This window comes from Rhinolophus sinicus, linkage group LG01 (assembly GCF_036562045.2).
Source record: "Rhinolophus sinicus isolate RSC01 linkage group LG01, ASM3656204v1, whole genome shotgun sequence".
Classification (NCBI taxonomy): domain Eukaryota; kingdom Metazoa; phylum Chordata; class Mammalia; order Chiroptera; family Rhinolophidae; genus Rhinolophus; species Rhinolophus sinicus.
Window position 1 is genome coordinate 72,605,576 of NC_133751.1, and position 20,944 is coordinate 72,626,519.

Consider the following 20,944-nt stretch of genomic DNA (forward strand, 5'->3'; position numbering starts at 1 on the left):
AAACCCTTGAACTGCTACCCCCCTTAAAACCCCGCCCCCGACCCTAGGTCAGTAGGACAGATTTGAGCCTTGCCTCCTGGCTTCTTGCTAGTGGGCTTGCAAATAAAGCATCTTTCTTTTCTCAAAAACCGGTGCACAGCATAGGCTTCTGTGCATGTGGGGTCGCAAGCCCTTGCTAGGTAACAATTTTGGTAACTACAAAGGGATTTCCTGCCCGAGTCACTGTAGCCCCTGATGGAATGTGGGCCCTTGCAGATGACGCTGAGTGGCTACCTAAACCGGTTTGTCTAGAGGCTGCTGCTGAGTTTCTGCCTCCCCAGACACCACCTTGTTGCTCCAGCCTCTTCCGTGCTTTCACTTCTGAGAAAACAAACAGCTCCTGGGCCACGTGTCTTGTCTTTTTGGGTGAGTGACCTTGTTAAAATGCACTTGTACCTAAATTGTCGGAAAAAATCTCTTGAGGACTGTGGATGCGAGTCCTACCCCCAGAGACTTGGGTTAGAGGTCCAGGGCTAGGATGGTGGGTTTGAGTCCCCCCTTAGGGAGACAATTGGAGGAAAGGTAACAACTGCTGAGGTCCTTACAGGTCAGGTTTGAGTTTCGAATCTTGGGTTAGAATCCTAGGGTCTTGGATTTCTTTGTCTGAAAGAGTACTCAATCTACTGTGTTATATATGTGTGTAGGTCTTGTTTTATGTGTGCTTTGTTTTAAATCAAAAGTACCGTACCCCCCCACACATTAATTGGCTTAAACATGTGATATAATTAACCTGATCATCTTAACCTAAGTACTGAAGTTTTGCTAACATTAGGTAACCTATCTTTTATTGTCACTATGGGTAAACGATTCATAGTGATATATGATCTTTTTGATCAAGTGTGTTTGACAAACATCTCAGGGTTTAGGTTTTAAAAGGACACTTTTTGTTAACCCGGACATGGGTTTGGGTTATTTCAGTGGGCTCTGGAATGCCCCAAAGATTTGTTCTTTCTCTCCTTATAATAAGAGAAAGTTTAATTAGGAAATTAAAATTACATGGGAGGTTGTCAAATAGAAATAATTTTAGTTATCTTAAAATGTTAAATATTATTGTAATATATATTACAGAAAAACAAATTTCTTTGTCAATTGCATTATAATCAGATTTATAACCATGTAATATCATGAGGAATATTATACCTGACTGTAGTCCTTTAGGATGTATTCTTCAAAATTGGTCAATATTTAGCAAAATGGTTTTCTTTTGTAACACTGCCTGGCCTGTATAAACCTAAATTCTTACTATAGTTGCTGTTGTTTGGGTTGCTATTGTTCCTCTTTGTGATATTTGCTTGTATCGTTCTAGTGTTCTACTTTCTAATGCTGCCTTGCATTTTCCTTACTTTGTCTCTTTATCAGCAGGAAGTAACTAGAGTGGTCATTCCCTATTCCCCAAGACTGAGAAATGAACAACCAAAAAGGTTGTTCAGTACAAACTGGTCCTATCCGGTTTAACAAGACCCGGAACCAAAGTTTGCACCCCTCATAAGTAACACTTGTGAACCCTTAAACTTCTACCCCTTAATGTTCTGCACCAAACCTAGGATCAGTACGACAGATTTGAATCTTACCTCCTGTATACTTGCCAGTCAATTTGCAAACCAAGCTCTCTTTTCTTGAAAGCCGAGGCCACATTATTGGCTTCTATGTACATCAGATAGTGAACCCTTGCTGGGTAACAAATACTACCAGCCCCCTCCTGAATTGTGACTCCTTCCTCTTCCCGGCCCTGTAGACCACAGCCACATGGTGTTCCCCTCACCTGCTCTGTCTCCCTCAGTGGTTATCCAAATGAGCCTGTTTGGATAGAAGCAAGACCCTCCTGTCTATGACAAAGGAGGAAATGGAATCCTATTATAGTTACAGGTTTGAGTAGGAGAGTGGCATAGTCTAACAAATACTAGAGACCATTTTAAATTCAATTCATCATTAACTGGTTCTGGGCAAATAGTGAGTCTTTCTAGTCTTCTATTTTCCTATATTTAACATAGAGAAAATGTCAAATATAGCACCTTTGATCATTAGGACCAGAATGAAAATGATCAAAAGTAACATAAAATGAAAAGTATTTAAAGGTCACAATTTAGAATGATCTAAAAGGTAATTCATGGCAAAGTAATCTTGGAAAGTAGATTTTTTTTTAATGAATCAGCCAACTGATGGATGCCCCCACCCTAAAAACACGCAGCAGCATTTCCTGTACTGTTTATGTGTGTGATTCCTCTAGCCACCTTGGGGAAAGGGATTATATTATTTTTGTATCCTTATCTCCTCCCATAGCAAAGATGAAATCAATGCTTTGATTTGAAAGACATGGAAATGTTTGTATTTGAGCTATGACAGAAGTGAAAGGACAGGACATCATGGCACCCAGGTGTCTGGCCTGGGTAGGGTGGGGACATTCACTGACATAAGGAACCATTTGAGCTACTTATGGCTCTACACTGACATGTCCAATGGCAAGTTGGAGTTCTAGGTCTGGAGCTCAGAAAATAAATACATGTTTGGGAGCCATCAGTAAAGCCATGATGAGTGAAGCTTGCACAAGACTATATAGAGATAGTCTTGACTTTTAGAGTGTGACAGTATTTGACATCACTGAGTAGTCCCTCCTTAAAAATCTTTCTCCTTAGCTTCCAGTAGACCTTCCTCCCTTGTTTCTTTCCTAAATCTCTGGGCATTTCTTTGTGGGTGGGTTCCTCTCTTTCATCTAGCCCATGACTTTAGAGTGTCCTGTGGCTCAATGCTTGAATCTATTCGTGGTGATAGAAATGATCTTTAATGCCATCAATCTAGATGATCTATCTGTTGGCTTCCAAAGTTGGTTATGAGTCCAAACTTCTCTCCAGTATTCTCGATTCATAGCTAATTGATTCTTTTATATCTCCACTTGGTTTGGAGAAGGACCAAATTATATGAATGTTTTACAATTAAATTTACTTGTTAGTGTTTTTTTGTTGTTCTGTTGTACCACTATTTTTTAAATGATTTTACACAGAGTAAAATGACATAGTCATAGATGGCTATGGTTTAGGCTGTATATACAGTAAAAACTATGAGTTTTAAATGGGGAAATTCCTCTGGACAAAGAGAGACATGAAGAAGAACTTCTAACAAGATTCATGTGCATGCCCAAGATCTTTTGAGATTTCAGTGAGTAAATCTCCTTTAGCTTACACAAAAATAAAATAAAAAATTCTTTTCTAGAATTTTATAAGATGGTTTCATACTCTTTTTTTTGTCTGGCTTATTTCACTCAGCATAACTATTTTGAGTAATAAGCCATTATATGGATATACAATAGTTTAACTATTGATGGACATTTGGGTTGTTTCCAAATAGAGCCTCTATGAACATTTGCATAGTAGCCCAATTTCTTTGTTTCTGAGATGAGAGGTTCAGGATAACAGAACTTCATTTCATTGAATGATGAACAGAAATATCAGATCAGCTCAAAAAAACTTCCTTGTCAGAGAGTGTTAGAAATTAAGAGGTTAACGTGATGTGGCTGAGTCAGTTGCTGATGCGCTCCTGACAGCCTGCCTTGACTTTGGCCCCCATCATGTTTCCTGACTAAGTGAATCATGTCAGGAGTCTTAGACACATCAGAGGTGCAGCGATGTACACAGTAGCTGATTATGGGTCCCTTGGAATATGGACTCAGCCTTCTAATGGGGAGGATGTGCTGTGACAGGATGCTACTGCTAATGTTCCCTGAGCGCTGACCCCGAGGTCTGCCTGCTTCCTAGCCTTTGAAGCTCAGGCCTATTATACTTATAATTTCACAAAACATTTTTTGTTCTTCCATCCTCAACCATGCATCTAGACCAAATTCCTGTTTTCAAAGTTTTGCCAACACGCATTATCTGTTTTCTTCCACACCAATTCAAGCTGCTACAATTGAATTTGCTTTTAGATTTGGCCTGCCTGGTCTTCTCTTGGGAGGCAATAATGCATGCCTGACGAGTTAATAGAGGGAAATAATTGATTGCAGAGGTTTGGGTATTGAATATGGATTTTATTTTGGCTTGTTTACAAATATGCTATCCGCTGTAAGAGTAAACTGTGAATATTGGTCAATTATTTTCCAAGGCTTCATGGGTTTCTTTAAGCTGTTTAACTGGTGGGTTTCCCACTGCAGATATGCTCCTGGTGTCTGAAAATCCTTCTGACTTGCACTTTTGCTCTCATGGAGTAGTTGCTGTGGAGTGCTTGGATGGTGCTGAAGAATTGCTGGCCACAGATGTGAGGCTTGTTAGTTATCAAAGCAAAGTCTGGTAATGACAATGAGAAAGGAAAGAAAGCATCTTAGATTTTCATTCTACCAAAGCGTCCTGGAGAAATGACCTTCTTTCCTGGAGGGGTGCGGGGGAAGGAAAAGAGTGGAAGTTGTCCCTCCAGGACTGCTTCTATATGAAGTTTACTTATTGATTTTAAAAGTGCATGTTGTCAGTATAGTAATTTTGGGACATATGAAAAATAGGAAGACGTTTCAATTCAATGGCAACCACTGTTTACCTTGGTATATACTGGGGGTGCAAAAAAAATGTGTACACATGACTTGTATTCATCTTTTGCTATCGGCATATATTGAGTATTACAATTTTAATACAGGTTTTTCCTTTCTTGAAATGTGTATACATTTTTTGGCATATATATGTATAGCTTTATAGTCTTTATTTTTTTCTCTCATGTTGCTCTTATATAGTTTTTGTTTTTGATTTTAGTAAAAACATACTGCATATACTATTTAATATATTCAGTTTGCTTTTCATGTAATGTTATAAGCGTTTTCAGTATTATTACAAACTCTTCATAAACATTTACATTGATACTTAATATTTTATCAGGTGTTTGTCCTGTAGTTTATTTAGCTATTCTCCTATTGTTAGACTCAAGGCTTTTTGTTTGTTTGTTGTTTTATTTTTCTAGTGTGGTGAATACCTTTGTAGGTAAATGCTTTTTCTGTATATCAGATTCACCTAATGCTAGCTTCCTAAAAGTGAAATGACTAGGGAAGGAATATAAAATTTTTTATAGTTCATACATATTCTAAATTCACCACAAGAAAGATTGTACCAATTTCCATCTTCTACTCTATTAACATCTTATTGTGTGCAGTGGCTTCTTAGGATGCAGTTCTTTGATGACAAGGTTTTTCTTAAACACTTCCTTTTGCTCGCCTTCGAAATATATCTGCTCTGGAATAAAGTTGGGAGAATATATGGAATCCCAGAAATAAGCAACCCATCAGATATGGAGCTATTTTTTTGCCATAACCATGAAAAGCAAAATAATTTACCTCATATAGACCGTTGATGATTGATTGCTGGAAGGGAGAGGAGGGACATAGGACATCATGGAAATGTCTGAAATGACTTGGAATCAAATAAGCTCAATCTGATGTCTTCCTAAATCTTTTTTAAAGGGATAAGTAGACGTGGGTGACCAAGTGCCAACAGAGCTGATTTGCATTGCTTTGAACAGAGCTGTCACACCTCCTGGCTGTGGTGATCTGTCTCATTCCCTTCTGGAGCCTACAGAGTGTAGGGAGGTGTGACACATAGTGGGGGTGAGGTGCTTACTGCAGCCATTAGGCAAATGAAGACACTACCATCTGTTTCTCTTTTTATAGCAAGCCACGGACATCTTGGGCTTTTTTCCTGAAGAGAAGCATGGATCCTATAAACTCACTGCAGTGATCATGCACTTTGGAAACATGAAATTTAAACAGACACCCAGAGAAGAGCAAGTGGAAGCAGATGGCACAGAAAGTAAGAATTACTTTGATGACAAAGCATATATTCTCTTCAAATCCCTGATCCCAGGCCGACTCCCCTTTTCTTTGCAGTTGACCTCTCCTCTTGGTTTTTCGAAAGTATTGAAATTAATCAGGAATCTCCCTCAATTGCTATTCCTCAAATTATTCTTTGAACCACCATTCTGTTGTAGAATCCTTCTATCTCAGAATAAAAAGCATTTCTTAATTAATTATTGAGGGTACCAGTGAATTTGTTCAACTGGGATGGTGCAGGATTGACTAGAACATAGCCAGCCTTCAGCACATACATATAGTCTATTGAGAAAAACCAAGAAAGAAGCAGATAAAATGTATTAAGTGACATAATGGAGGTGTGAACAAAGATCTTTAGAATCCCAAAGATGAAGTTTTCACGGGACTGAGACCACAATGACTTCATTTCCCTTTGTTTTTTATTCACATTTTATAAATCTATAGTCTTGCCTTATTACCAAAAAGATTTGAGGTATTTTACAATGAATGATCTGTCTAGAATCATTAAAATAGAAAGTCACAATTATGAGAAGAAGAAAGCATAGCTGTTATAGTTATTTAATATTAAAATTCCTGGCCACTGAAGCAAAAAGAGAAAACATTCAACTCCTTCAACAAATATTTTATTTTATTTTATATTTTAAATTGTGGTGAAATATACATAACACAAAATTTGCCATTATAACCATTTTAAGTTTAATGCCATTTTACAGTTTAGTGATGGTAAGCACCTTCATATTGTTGTGCAGCCGTCACCACTATTCATCTCCAGAAATGTTTCATCATTCTAATCTGAAACTCTATACCTATTAAACAATAAATCCCCATTTTCCCCTTTCCCAGCCTCTGGCAACCATTATCCTACTTTCTGTGTCTATTCTAGGCACCTCATGTAAGTGGAATCATACAATATTTGTTATTTTGTATCTGACTTTTTCCACTTAGAGAAATGTCTTTAAGATTCATCCATATTGTGTGTGTCAGAATTTTATTTCCTATTAAGTGTGAATAATATTCCATTATATGTATATACCACATTTTATTTCATCCATTGATGGACATTTGAGTTACTTCCACTTTTCACTACTGTGAGGGATCTCTTCTTATTTCAAACTTTTATAATACTTGATTTCTTTATTTCTTCTGTAGTTGTCTTACTGACTTACTTGCTATTTTTGCTTGTGTTCTATTTACCCTCCTGGATTATAAACTCCTTGATGCTGAAGCTTTTTCCTTATCTCTCTTCCTACTATAGTGTCTAGCACCACGCCTAGTACATATCAAGTGCTCAGTAAACTTTGTTCTATAAAGTAATGAAATATGAACAGCTTGGAAATCATATTCCAACCTCTCATTAGACTATTCAATGTCATTATCATGACCCCTCTTTCAGATTAGCCAGGTTGTAGATTGACAAAACTAGGTTTTGTTTCTTTCTTCATATCTGGTAATTTACATATGACACTCAACTGAGATAAAATTGTGAAGTTGGAAAGAATTGCCTTTTGTTTTTCTCAACCTTCTTACCTATTTTTAGGTGAAATCAGACTTTGTTCTCTCTATCTTCTTGACTTCAAAATGTACCTATCTAACCCAGGTACCATTCTCTAGAGAGTATTTTCCAAACTTGGATTTATATCTGAATTAGCTGGGGGAGTTTTTAAACTTTTGAAGTTCAGGCCTCACCCAGACCAAAGAAAACTGATCCCCTGGGGGTGGGTGCAGTCATCAGTGTTTGTTTTTACAACTTGCCAGATGACACCAATATGCAGTGAAGGTTGAGGGCCACTGGGATAAGGACTTTGTTCTCCAGTCTTCATGTATATGAATTTGGAGAATGTAATACAAATAAGCCCAGACCCTAACCTCCTTCAGCGAGCCAGTCCTTTGTTTCTGTATTAACTCTGTTATTCTGATTCACACCAGTGTTTGGGAACCCCTGCTAATTATATGTTATCCCTCCCAGGTAAGATTATACAACCTAATTAAAATCTGTGAGTTTATTTATAAGGTCCTGAGGGAATGTTTATTGGCAGGAATTTTATTAAGCCTCTTTTGAGACCCTATCAGGTCACATGATGAAAATGTGTTTACAGACATTGCTATGTTTGCAATAGCATTTTCTGAATGTCAGATGGACATCTCTTCACAGATTTAAACTATTTTCATCTTGGTTGTAAAACTGTAAACCTTGAGTGAAGTACTTTATTTTTTGGAAAATGATAACCACTCTTTTCTGTCAAAAAAGTACATTTGTAATGTATAATGTACACCTCTGGGATAAATCCAAGGGATGCTATTCCTCTGTTAATACTTGACTGTCTCTGGAGTGGGCGAGAAATAATCCTGAATTGTTGGATGGTATTTGTTAAAGTTTAAGGTAGGATACTGTACAGAAAATTGGGGCTTCCTTTGTTGGTGGATAACATAGACTCAAAGGACTGTTCTTTTTTATTTTTTTATTTTTTTCCCTTCTTCCACCGCCCCCACCCCCACTCCAGTTCAAGCTGTTGTTTCTCAGTCTAGTTGTTTAGGACGCAGCTCCCTGGCCCAGGGAACTGTGTCCTTGAGTTCCCTCCTGGCTGAGGCAGTCAGTCACTGGCTCTAGGTGGGCTGCTCACAGCTGCTCACGACCTCCGGCTGCTTACAGCAGCGCAGCTCCAGGGAGAGCCATTGTTCATGATCTTAGCTGTAGAGGGTGCAGCTCACTGGCCCATGTGGGAATCAAACCATCAACCTTGGCGCTAGGAGCATGGTGCTCCAACCACCAGGTCGGCCCTCAAAGGACTGTTCTTAACACTGGAAAATGGATATATGAATTTGAGACTATTATTACTTTTAATGTCCGTCTGAATGCTCCCAAAGCTTAGACCAAACTCCTGTCTTTATTTCCTGGACAGATAATTTGGAATTATTCATTTTTCACTTTGTCAGTTATTAGCCATCTCCTCTCAGATTCATCAGGCATGTTGCATTTTCCCCTTTCTTTTAACTATTTTCATGTTGGGTTAGATGGTTTCTAAAGTTTCTTCCAATCCAAACAACTTATGGTTCTGACCCACTGGAGTCTCACCTTGAAACAATCAGGCTTTTTTTTTTTTAATCTTCAAACATGGCACTCTTTTAGCAGGCATATCTCGATATCTCGGCATAGGTAAGCATGTCTGCTCTACTTTTGATTTTTCCATTTATTTTTCCAAGCAGTCTTTGCATTTTGAAAGGTTTCATAGCAACTGAGTACCTAGGCTATTATCACTGACATAGAGTAGGTATATAGCTTGCAGAAATGTATGCATAATATATATTGAGTTTAGTTAACAAGCAAATCAAACATGTCAAGCTTTTTAAGCCTTTGTGAAAAATTTAAAGACCCACAAAAAGCAAAGGGATATTGTTAATACAAATGGCATATAGTTCTCTAATTGTTTTTTGTTTGTTTGTTTTTGTTTTTAACTTTATCCCGTTTGTGGTTATTCCTCATGAAATTTCGTACTTCTTAGTAAACTAAGGAAAGACCGCGTTTCCTTCTATTGTAAGACAGTGTTTTACAGAGTGACTACACCAGATATACAAGTATATCTCAGGATTCATTTAAAATAGAAGATGTAGCAAGGAGATTTCAAATGAGTGAAATGTTCCTTTTGTTTGATAGCTGAAGAAATGTACAATTTGAAATGTGCTTATAACTTCTTTCCTGTGGCATTCTTTTGCATTATTTTTTAACACCTAATGTGGTACGTGCCTATTTACTTTTCTTCTGATAACACTTATTCTTTTCCACTTCTTTCCTTAAAAAATGGAAGAACTGTTTTATGAGTGCAATTGTGTGGGTTGCAAGTATTCTTCGGGAGCAGCAGAGGGCACTATTGCACAAACAGACTTCACAGGAGAAGGCAAGGTTTTTGATAGATAGTGGGCAAGTGTCTGGGCTTCTGTTGATTGCTGGTTGTCTTGAATTAACAAATTACAAATCCATGTTTCATTGAAAGAAGCTACAATGTATACAGAGAAAGGAAAAATAGGCAAATAATAAAAATGAGATATTCCATGTCCTTCAAATAAATATTTCTTTTTAGAAAGAACCAATATCAAGAAATAGATTCTTTTTAAAATTAAGCTATAATTCACACACCACAAAATTCATCCTTTAAAAGTATACAGTTCAGTGAGATTTAGTGTATTCATAGGTTGTATGACCGTCACCACTATCTAATTCCAGAACATTTCATTACTCCAAAAAGTAACCCTGTACCCTTCAGTAGTTACTTCCCGTTCCCGTCTCTCCCTAGCCCCTGCAATCCACATCTACTTTTTGTCTCTGGATTTGCCCATTCTTGACAGTTCATATAAATGGAATCATAATAAGTGGCCTTTTGTATCTGGCTTTTTCATGTAGCATAAGTTTTATCCATGTTGTAATATGTATCAGTACTTCATTTCTTTTTATGGCTGAAAAATATTCCATTGTATTTATATACCACATTTTGTTTTTTCATCAGTTGATGAACATTTGGGTTTTTCCATTTTTTTGACTATTATGAGCAATGCTGCTAGGAACATTTGTGTACAGTTTTTTGTTTTGTTTTGTTTTTTGTATGAACATATGTTTTCATTTCTATTGAGTATATACCTGGAGTAGAATTTCTGGGTACTAGAGTAACTCTGCTTTACTTTTGAGTAGCTACCAAACTATTTTTCACAGCAGTTGTGCTATGTACGTTCTAAGCAGCAATGTATGAGTGTTCCAATTTTTCCACCTCTTCACCAACACTTATTCTGTCTTTTTGATTATAGCCATTCTAGTAGGTGTGAAGTGGCATTTCATGTGGTTTTGATTTTGCATTTCCAAGAAATAGAGTCTTTAAACATTTAGGATTGAGGTATTTATTTCAAAACTACAATCTACTTTGCTACATTGGTTCAAACATACCATCTTTCCATCCTTTGGGTAGTCTGTTTGGTTATAAAGGAACAAATTTTAACAGTGTTTTTTCTTCCCCTCTTCCCCTGCCTCTCCCTCCTTCCCTCCTCCTTTCCCTTCCTTCTTCTGACACAGTGCTGACAAAGCTGCTTTCCTCCTGGGCATTAAATCCTCTGAGTTGGTGAAGGGCTTGATCCATCCTAGAATCAAAGTTGGTAATGAATATGTTACTAGAGCTCAAAATGTAGAACAGGTAAGGTGATATTTTCAGAGCATTATGATTCTATGAAGTTGTGATAATTGTATACACATTGTACTTGTATATGTTTCAGTTTATGTTGTCTGCAAAAATAGCTTCTATTTAAAAAGGTGAAAAAAAAGGGGGAGGAGGACTACTGTGATGAATATTCCAAATGTTTTCACTTACGATGCACACCACAGTGAATGCTCTTGTGCTAAGAGTCTTTCAAGTCAGAAATATACCATTTTGTTAGTTTTCCATCTGCAAAAAAAAAAAAATCTCTGCAGATGCAGGCAAGCCCTTTACGTTTTGTGATCAACATCTTTGTTGTCCAGCTAAGAAGCTTTCAAAGCTGTTGATGTCTGACATGAATCAAATTTGCAAATTGGCATCCCTGATCTGTTTGAAATATTGACTTTTTAGAGTAACAGACACATGGTGACACAGTTAAGAAAGGATTTCAGAACAATGCTGAAGTTAGTGTGTGAAGGCAGGAGGATTATGAACACAAATAAAAGATGAAAGGTCATGTAGGTTTTGTTCAGCATCTGGGAGAATGTTTTTAATGATAGAATAACAAGTGCTCTGAGGCTTTACCAGAATACAGTAGATACTCCCAGGGCTTCTGGGTAATAAGACCATCTAACTATGCTAGTGCATTTCAAAATAGTAATTTAATGTGTATTAGTTAGGATGAGATAAGCATGTTGTAGTAACACATCCTACAATTTCAGTGACAATGCAATAAACATTTATTTCTTACTCTCACCAAGTCCAATAAACATTGGACAGCCTTCTTCCATTTTGTAGTTAGGCCATCTGGAACACATGGCGTCCAAAGTTGCTGCATAAAAGAAAAGGATAATTTGTGGAGAAAGCACCCCCACCTTAAGTGCTTGGGGCTAGAAGTGATATCACTTTCACTAGTATTCTATTTGTGAGAATTAGTCATATTATCCACTTAGCTAAAGGAGGGCTGAGAAATGCAGTCTTTCTGGAAAGAGGAAATGATATAATCACATATAATATGTATTAAGCATTCATAGGTGTTATTTCCTCCCATTCTTACAATACTCAGAGATAAGGAGGGAAGACAGGAATACTTAATGTTTTTCCAGCAGAGAAAGCTAAGGATTAGGGAGCATAAGTAACATTCCAAAGGACACACAGGTAGTATTCAGGTGACACTTGAATTGTTTTACTCCATGCAATCTGAAAATGAGAGATAAATGTACACATTTGTGATAGAAGACCATTATTTTGACTGCAGTAAAGTCTATTTCTTTTGATATATTAAAGTATCTGGTATGACTATGTTATTTAAAACATTTCAACAACTAGTCAAAATTAATTTCCTAGTTTTACTTAGTCTATAAGTCAATAATTCTACCTCTACCATAATACTAACTATACTGAAACAATTGGCTTATATTTTTGTCTGCCCTGGTAACCTGAGCTCCTTGAGGCCGTGGACTGTGTCTCATTCATCTTAATATCCTCAGCATTTAGCACAGTCCCTGCAAGCAGTAGGTGCTCCATAAATATTAAACTAAATATTGAGCAGAACTTGAACCATGATCATCAGGACAAGTAGTTGAACTATTTTTTAGCAGTGAGTTTAGAGGCACTTGGCAGTTTCTTGCTTTTTAAGACATTCACGACAACATGCCTGCATGACATGCTATGATTACAGAACAAGTACTCGCTCTGTATAAAACTAATAAGCCCATAGGAGGACTGAAATCAACCCTATGCCTCTTTAATATTGTGCTCTCAGGGATTGAGTTACCATACCAGCCTTTACTATAATAGAACCAGTGAAGCAAGCTAATTTATTATTCAACATTAAAAGAAAAAGGAAAAAAAAACCCTCATCCTTCACCCTCCCTCCGTCTCTTCCTCCCTCTCCTGGAGACAGAGTAAGAAAGCACACTATAAGTCTTTTCCTAGGAATTTTACTGACTTTATAGAGACAATTGGCCACTGCTAAGAATAGAGATGTATGTATATGCTCAGTTGATGACAATTGCAAAAGATGGCAAAAATTCTTGCAGTGCTAACATTCTACAGAATTTAGTTCCAGCACACTACAAAATTTAGTTTTAGCTCTTATGCTAACGGACTCGGGGGCACTGATCAAATATCATCATCTCTCTGAGCACCCGAAAGAAGAGATTGAATTCCGTTGTGTGTTTCAATGGAGGAGTGATTGGCATCTAAATAGGACAATGAGAGTGTTTAGCAAGTTGTAGGAGGTTTTACACTCCTGTTCCCAGGGGCTAATTGCCAGTAGCACACTCAGTCATGACAATCAGAAAACGCCCTCCCTGTTCCCGAAAGCACTACTGCTTTGGAAGAGGTACCATCCTGAGCTGAGAGCCACTCACTATACATGATTATCGAGAACTAAGGTTCCTCAGGACTAATATTTTATTCTATGAGAGTTCTAACTATGCCTATTAGAAATAATTTACTTTAACTTAACAAAGATTGATGATGATAAAATAAAAATCAGTAGCCACTGGGTGTTTACTGTGGGTGCTGTGCTAAGTGCTTTGTATGGATAGCTCGTTCAATCGAACAGCAAGCCCGCAAAATTGGTCTTATTTATATTTCCATTTTGTAGTTAAAGACAGTGAACCTTAGAAAGATTAGCTGCTCAAGGTGACACAACAAGTAAATACTGGAGTGAGGATGAGGAAGTGATAAAAGAGGAAAGGGGAGGGGAAAGGGGGAACTAACACTTATTGGATACTAAGTGCCAAATATTGTGCTGTATATATTCACATCCTCTGTCACATTGAATTTCTCCCAACAACCTTGAGATATGCATATTTTAATATTTTTATTTTACAGATGAGAAAGATAGGGATCAAGGTGATTAAAACTATGGCCGACTCCATCTTTTTTTGTTTTTGTTCTTGCTATCATGCATTATTGCCCCCCAGTAATCAAAGTCTTCTGCAAGGTTATTTTAAAAAGAGCTAATTTCGTCCATTTCATCCCTGAAAAGTGGAAGTGTAGGTTTAGCTGCCTAATTCCTCTGTCATTGGACAGAAAATGATGAAAATGATTAATTAATGTTCCACACATTGGTTTATTGGTTTCATTAATTCATTCAGCAGACATCATACCACCTATTTCTTCCTCTGCCAACACCTTCAGATTTTCTTCCAGTATTCTTCACTCCTCCTTACACCTGTCCAGCTTTTCTCCTACCCCCACTCCTCAAGTATTTATGGAATTAAAAGGAGGTGAGCAAGTTAGTCATGTTCTTTTTAAAGTTTCAAAGTGACTGCTGTAGACAGAGTGATTTCCTCAGTGCTCCAGAGGATAAAAATTATTCTTCATTCTTTATCTGTGAGGGTGTGCTCTTGACGCTGGTAATAAAAAAAGCTGTGATGCCATCCGGTGTATGGATTACTGTGGAAATGACTCAAGATAACTGATCAGAGAGTGGGTGACTCAGAACTAAATCACCACCAGACACCAACTGGCTCCTGTTGCGTGCTCTCTCCTGTACAGCTGAAGGATGGATGTGATAGGCCTATTTTAAATGTTAAGTGGTTGAAGCACATTCTACTTCCAGGCTTGGAACACATCCAGCTGAAACTCACTCCTCCTTGGAATCTGTCAGAAACCTGCTACTGCACCAGTGCCTCTGCATCAGGGACGTAGGAGCTGCATTTGCACAGCATCCTCCAGGCACAGAGGCTGGAGCTCTCCCCAGTAGGTTATGTGAGAGCCTTTGCCACACACTACAAGGGAGGGGAACACAGCCTGAGTTTTACAGTAGGAGAATCTGAGTCAGAATGATACACTAAATTGCCGTTCTCCCTACAGGGAGTTGAGAGCAGTCCCGGGAACTAATATCATGAAGAAGGTGGAAGCAGAGGCTAGAAAGAACCTTCAAGAACATTACTCAGATGAAAATACTGCAGCCCAGAGAGGTTAGGTCACTTGCCAAAGGTTACACAATTCATTAGCAGCTACAACAGCAGCTGTAGGACAAGGGCTAGGGATTCCAGATTCTTCACCTACTCGACCAGTACTTTTCAAATGTATGAATCAGCAGGGAATTGCATTAAAGCGCAAATTCTGATTCATAGGTCTGGGACTGGAGCTAGCATCTTTGACAAGCTCCCAGGTGGTGCTGATGCTGCAAATCTTGGGACCACACTTTGAACAGCAAGGCTTTAGAACTCATGGCCACTTCAGCTCAGGATATTTGGTTCTTCAGTAACAGGACCATAATTTCTCTCACAGGAGTGTTGGGTAAAAAGGCACCAGGGTAACTCACCTTCTTTCCCCTTTCTTTCTTCCCTTTTCCCATTCCTCCCTTCCTTTTCTCCCACTATATTGTATTTCCTCTCATGTATCACCTTAGCAGCATGCTAGAAAGTCAATACATATATCCTGATTTTACTAGAAGGCAGTTACTAATAGAGAATGCCCAGGATTAAAATGAACACTGCTCTCAGATGGAGTGCTTTCAATGTGATCCTTAGATGACCTATGCTGTCGGTGCCCTGTCCAAGTCAATATATGAAAGGATGTTTAAGTGGCCGGTGGCACGTATCAACAGGGCCCTGGATGCCAAACTGTCAAGGCAATTCTTCATTGGCGTTCTTGACATCACTGGTTTTGAAATCCTTGATGTAAGTATATCTGGTAAGAATGAAGTCAATGCATATTTACAAGGAGGTTAGAAAATGTGAATAGAACATCAGAGAATTGAACATAGTCAAAGCATGATGAGATTCATTCTGTGCAAACCTTAAAACCTACTTTGGTTGGAAAAGAGCCATTGTTAATATTAAAAAATAATTATAATTAATAGGATTAAGAAATTAAGTCAGACTTAAGTAAAGGTAAATAGAGATAAAGGAGTATTTTATGATCTTGAATTGAAATATCATTAAGTATTATTGTTGTAATCTTTAGTTTATGGGTATATCTGAACGAGGTAAGAATTTAATTGAACATTTGTTATTTACTGGGTCCATTTGCCACCATATACCATGTTTCCCTGAAAGTAAGACCTAGCCGGACAATCAGCTCTAATGCGTCTTTTAGAGCAAAAATTAATATAAGACCCGGTATTATATTATATTATATTATATTATATTATATTATATTATATTATATTATATCATATTATATCATATCATATTATATTGTATTATATAAGACCCGGTCTTATAGTAAAATAAGACCGGGTCTTATATTAATTTTTGCTCCAAAAGATGCATTAGAGCTGATTGTCTGGCTAGGTCTTATTTTCGAGGAAACACGGTAATAGTGGTTATGGTTTTCTCTACAGTTCTCCAAGTGGATGTCAATTTTTATTTTTTTAATGAGGTATATTTGACAATTAAAACTGTATATGTTTAAGTGTACAATTTGATGATTCGGTACACATATACGTTGTGAAATAATCACCACAGTCAAGTTAATCAACATATTCATTACTTCAAATAGATAACTTTTCTCAATTTTATTTTTATCTCTCTTTCCTACCTAATCACATCTTTGAAGCATAACAGCCTTGAGCAACTTTGCATTAACTTTACCAATGAAAAACTACAACAGTTCTTCAATGAGCACACGTTTGTTTTGGAGCAAGAGGAATATAGGAAAGAAGGCATTGACTGAACGTCCCTTGACTTTGGTCTGGGTCTGCAAGCCTGCATAGATCTTGTTGAGAAGGTAATGCATGTTTTTTCTCCTTGTTCATTTTCATTTAAGGAGAATTGTCCCTGCTTGCCATGTTGATCCATATCAGGACTCAGGCTCTGTCAGGGGATGGGAAATGGGCCAGGAGAGCTCTGCACATTTTCCCTTAATGGTCTCTGTGTGCAGCACCCATGACATCCTAACTAAACTCTCACATCGGTTACCCTCCTCCATCATCTGCAACACAGACTGTCCTGTCACTATGCATTTGCTGCTTACTCATGGCCTCCACTGTTAATGCGTGAGGAAACTTGTCGAGATTAAAAATGGTCATGCTCTTGACTGGAAAAGCAGACCTGAAAATATGTGCACTGTAGGGCCTGACTGATTAACATAAGGTGAAGGAGGAGACCCAGAGCAGCTAAACGAAATTTGGCAAATTAGCATGCAAACAAACAACTGCCATAAATCCTCAAGGCCACTGCCTTGCAGGATGTAGTTTGTTCATTTAATTGGACAAGTACCAGTTAGTTTAAGTAATTTATGACAATACTTCATGGCTTATTAGTAAATTAGAGGCAGTGTATGGTTTCTGAATTCAGTGGTGTTCCTGGACTCTGACTTTTTTCCACGTGCTCTGGGAAAGATTAACCGGGTTTGCTCGAGGAATTCATGATGGCCTTTTTCTGTGGCTTTGTCCATGGGAGGAAGTGGCATGTTAGCAGTTACTTGCCCCTTACGTCTTGCTATAACTGTGGATCACAGTGAATTCTGGAGACAGATCTGGGCAGGCCTAGTGATTTTAACTTTCTCAATGTTCTCTTTAGCTACGCTGTCACATTTGATTCTCAGCAACCCTGTCAGGAAGGGGCTAAGGTGACTGACTTATCACTGTTTTTGTGGGCCTCAGACTTTATCAATCAGTGTCCCATCAATTTTATTTATTAGGTTTTAGATGAAACTAAATCGTCCTTGAAAATGGCCATTATTTCTAACAGGAGTGGACATTGATTTTATTTCTTTTCTAACCCATGAACTTCCTGGAGGGAGAATAGGTTGATTAAAAAAAAGGTAATGACCAACCTGTGAGCTGATTGATAATAATAATAATAATAATAATAATAATAAATAACCCAATCATGATCAGGTAAATGTTTGCTGGCATTATTAAAGCTGTAGTTTTCTGATTAGAAATGACACAAAAGAACTGGAGCTTCTCAAAGGGATACATTTAGCTTCTGGCAATTGTCACCTATAACATCTCCTTACTCTGATTATGTGAATTGAGCTGTTTTCAGGTAGGAAAATGGGACATACAGCTGATTCAGATCCTGATAGGTCTCATTTTTAGTTGATCTGAAGCCTGTTGTCTCATGATGCCAGTCTTAGTTATTCAAATAACACACTAGCAACATGGATGTAATTTCCTGTTGCATTTTCTGCTGATACGATACCAGAGAAAAAGAAAACTGACCAGGTGATAGAAGGAAAAGATAAGTCTTTGGCTTCCTATAAACAGTTTCAAAGGTATCCAGCTCAGGCAAATGAGGAATAAGGAAACCTTTTTTAAATGATTCTATATTTTAAAAAGATTCATTGTGTTGGCTCAGGTTCTGTGAAGAAAATTTGTAGTAAATATTAATGATCAGACTTGCTCCTTGAAATAGAATAAATGGTGGCTAGTTTTCAAAATTCAGAGCTAAAATACATCAATATGTGCAAAATGTCTAATAGTATGCATCTGTGTATGTATATAAAGAAAATGGATTTTCATATATAAAAGTTTAAAATGCTTATGTTTACTAAAAAGTTTATGTCAAACTAACAAAAATGTATTTTAATACCAGCTTTAATTGTTAATTTGGTTTTCAAACACCCAATGATCTCCTTCTATATACATTCAGTGAAAAAAATCTATTATAGGATTTGCTCACACTTATTTCATTACTTGAAATATTCTAGTTTAGAATTTGAACATCTATCATATATTAAAGTATTAACATATAATTACATATTTGCTTTTACATAGATACTGGTTTTACATAGGTATTGGTAAAGAGATTATTTCTATTATTTTTTAAACAAATAAATCCAAAATTATACATTTAAAAACATGTTGCCCATTCATTGTAGTCACCTTGAGAGAGTACTTCCATCTTGCAATAATTAGCCCTTTTGGAAAAAGTCTGTCACAAAATGGCGATTAGGAGAACATTTTAGAATGTTACCAGCTTTGAGAGAAAATTAGCTTCAATACTAATCATCTTACCAGTTCTTGAGTCCAAACTGTATTACTTAGCTTGATCACATTATTCACCTTATTTGCCTGACTAGGCCTGTATTTTTTTATTGTTTTTATAAAATGATACACTATCAGACAACGAGAAATTTCCATGTGCCAGTAGTTAATGGTGTCAGATATCCCAAAGAAATTTCTAAAATATTTTATATCCTGGTAGTATCTTGGCAATAGCGTTGTTGCCTCCCAAGGGGGGTTTTTAGGGTGTGCAAATTCTCATGTTTTTATTATAAGAGGAATCACATTAACTCTAATTTTCTTTTGTATGCATAAGAATAATTTCTTTAAACATATAGCGTCATGCTTTTTTGTTTGCAACTCAGTTTATGCCTGACTATTATCCACAGCAAAGCAGCCCAGCCCCCAAAGCTCAAACCTGTATGTCTGCGTGTTCATCTGCTGATTAACAACTTAATTGGCTGAGGACTTAATATTTTAGTCACCTTGGAACTTACTATGCTAAAGGTTCTGAGAAATGCAAACCAGAGGCGTCATCCTAGCACTCAAGAACATAGGGTGTAATCAGAATGATGTCTTAATACCAAAACTATTACTGTTTTTTGTTTGTTTGTTTTTAATTAAACAAGTAAATTTATTTAGTAAGTAACTTGTTTGATCACTTCCTTGTCACCCCACTGGTGAGGGGATTCCTGCCCTAGAGTTATGGGGAGGAGGACTTTGCGTGCCAAGCAGGGCTACATGATGGTTGCACCTGGGAACAGAATGAATAAGCAGGGGTTGTGGAAGCCAGGCTTTATAGTAAGAACAGGGTGATGTGACCCTTGATTCCTATTGGAGGATGTGATTGGCTCATTTGAATAATTTCCTGGGCTGTCAGGGAACTGAAACCCATTTCTCAAAGACAAGCAGGCACTCTGCCTGGTCCCATGATGAGGAGGGTTGTTTGGATGGGGACCTTATTCACTGGAGCACATTGGGGAGGGAAACTTGTGATTAGGTCATCTGAGGTCCTCCTGGTTTTCCCCTAATGTAAAGGCACACATAATTTTGGGCCTTAATTTTAGGCCTAATACCACGCTACTGTGTAGAAGACTGAATTAAATGCTAGAAAAAACTTAAGCATTTGTTATAAATAGCACTTGCCCTTAGGAAGTATGCAGTCAAGTAGGAGGTTTGTAAGTCTAATAAATGTAAAAATATGTGTCATGTCAGTATAAATGCAGTAAAGGCACTGACAAAGATCCACAGGGCTCAGAAGAGCAGGGGTCACCTCTATGTGCAGAAATCTAGGAAAGCATGGTGGGAAGGGGGGTACAATTTCAGCTGGTTCTTAAGGGATGCGTATAATTTCAGCAGGTAAAGAGGAAGTTAGGAGGTGAAAGGACTGGCGAAAGCAAAGGTGTAGAGACAGGATGTCTCTATGTTTCAAAATATTAGGTGGTCTAATTAGAACTTAGAATATACAGACAGGAGTAGCTAGAAGTTAAAAAGGAGGGTTAGAGCGTAAGGAATTTTAATGAATTTGTGCTTTATTTTTAGGCAATGGGGAGCCAAGGAGGGTTCTGCATTGGGCAATAGAGCTGTTTGTGTTTAACTGGGTGGGTTTGTGTATGGTGTTTGGAATGGAAGGAAAGGCTACAGTTAGGACATTTAGGAAGCTGTTATAGTAGTCCAGGTGAGTAATAGACAGGTCCTGAAATGGCAACAGTAAGAAAGTGACAGACATAAAAGAGAGGAAGGCAGAATTGATTATATTTGAAGTTGGAGAGGTTTAAGCACTAAGATTCTGAGTTAGAGCTACTGGCTCAAACCCTTTACTGTGCAATATAGGACAACTGATGCTATGGGTTGGAACATGAAGACCTTTTGACCTATTTGGAAATTATTTTGCTGGAAGATCTCATTTATTAGAAGCTTTATACCTCCTGAGTTCTGGAGAAATGGAGAAGACTCTGAAGAGTGTTTTTCCATCCTCAGTGGTTTAGTTCTTACGAGTTATGACACCTACTTGTT

The 20,944-nt window shown here is 37.5% G+C and overlaps 1 protein-coding gene across 1 annotated transcript in view; it reads left to right on the forward strand.

Annotated features, from left to right (window-relative positions):
• Positions 1-20,944, forward strand: part of MYH15 (myosin heavy chain 15) — a 128,492-nt gene that overhangs the window by 20,716 nt on the left and 86,832 nt on the right. Inside the window, 6 exon segments of the mRNA XM_074319470.1 lie at positions 2,510-2,515; positions 4,181-4,284; positions 5,675-5,812; positions 10,888-11,007; positions 15,504-15,653; positions 16,534-16,704. Coding sequence (XP_074175571.1) covers positions 2,510-2,515; positions 4,181-4,284; positions 5,675-5,812; positions 10,888-11,007; positions 15,504-15,653; positions 16,534-16,704 — 689 coding nt within the window.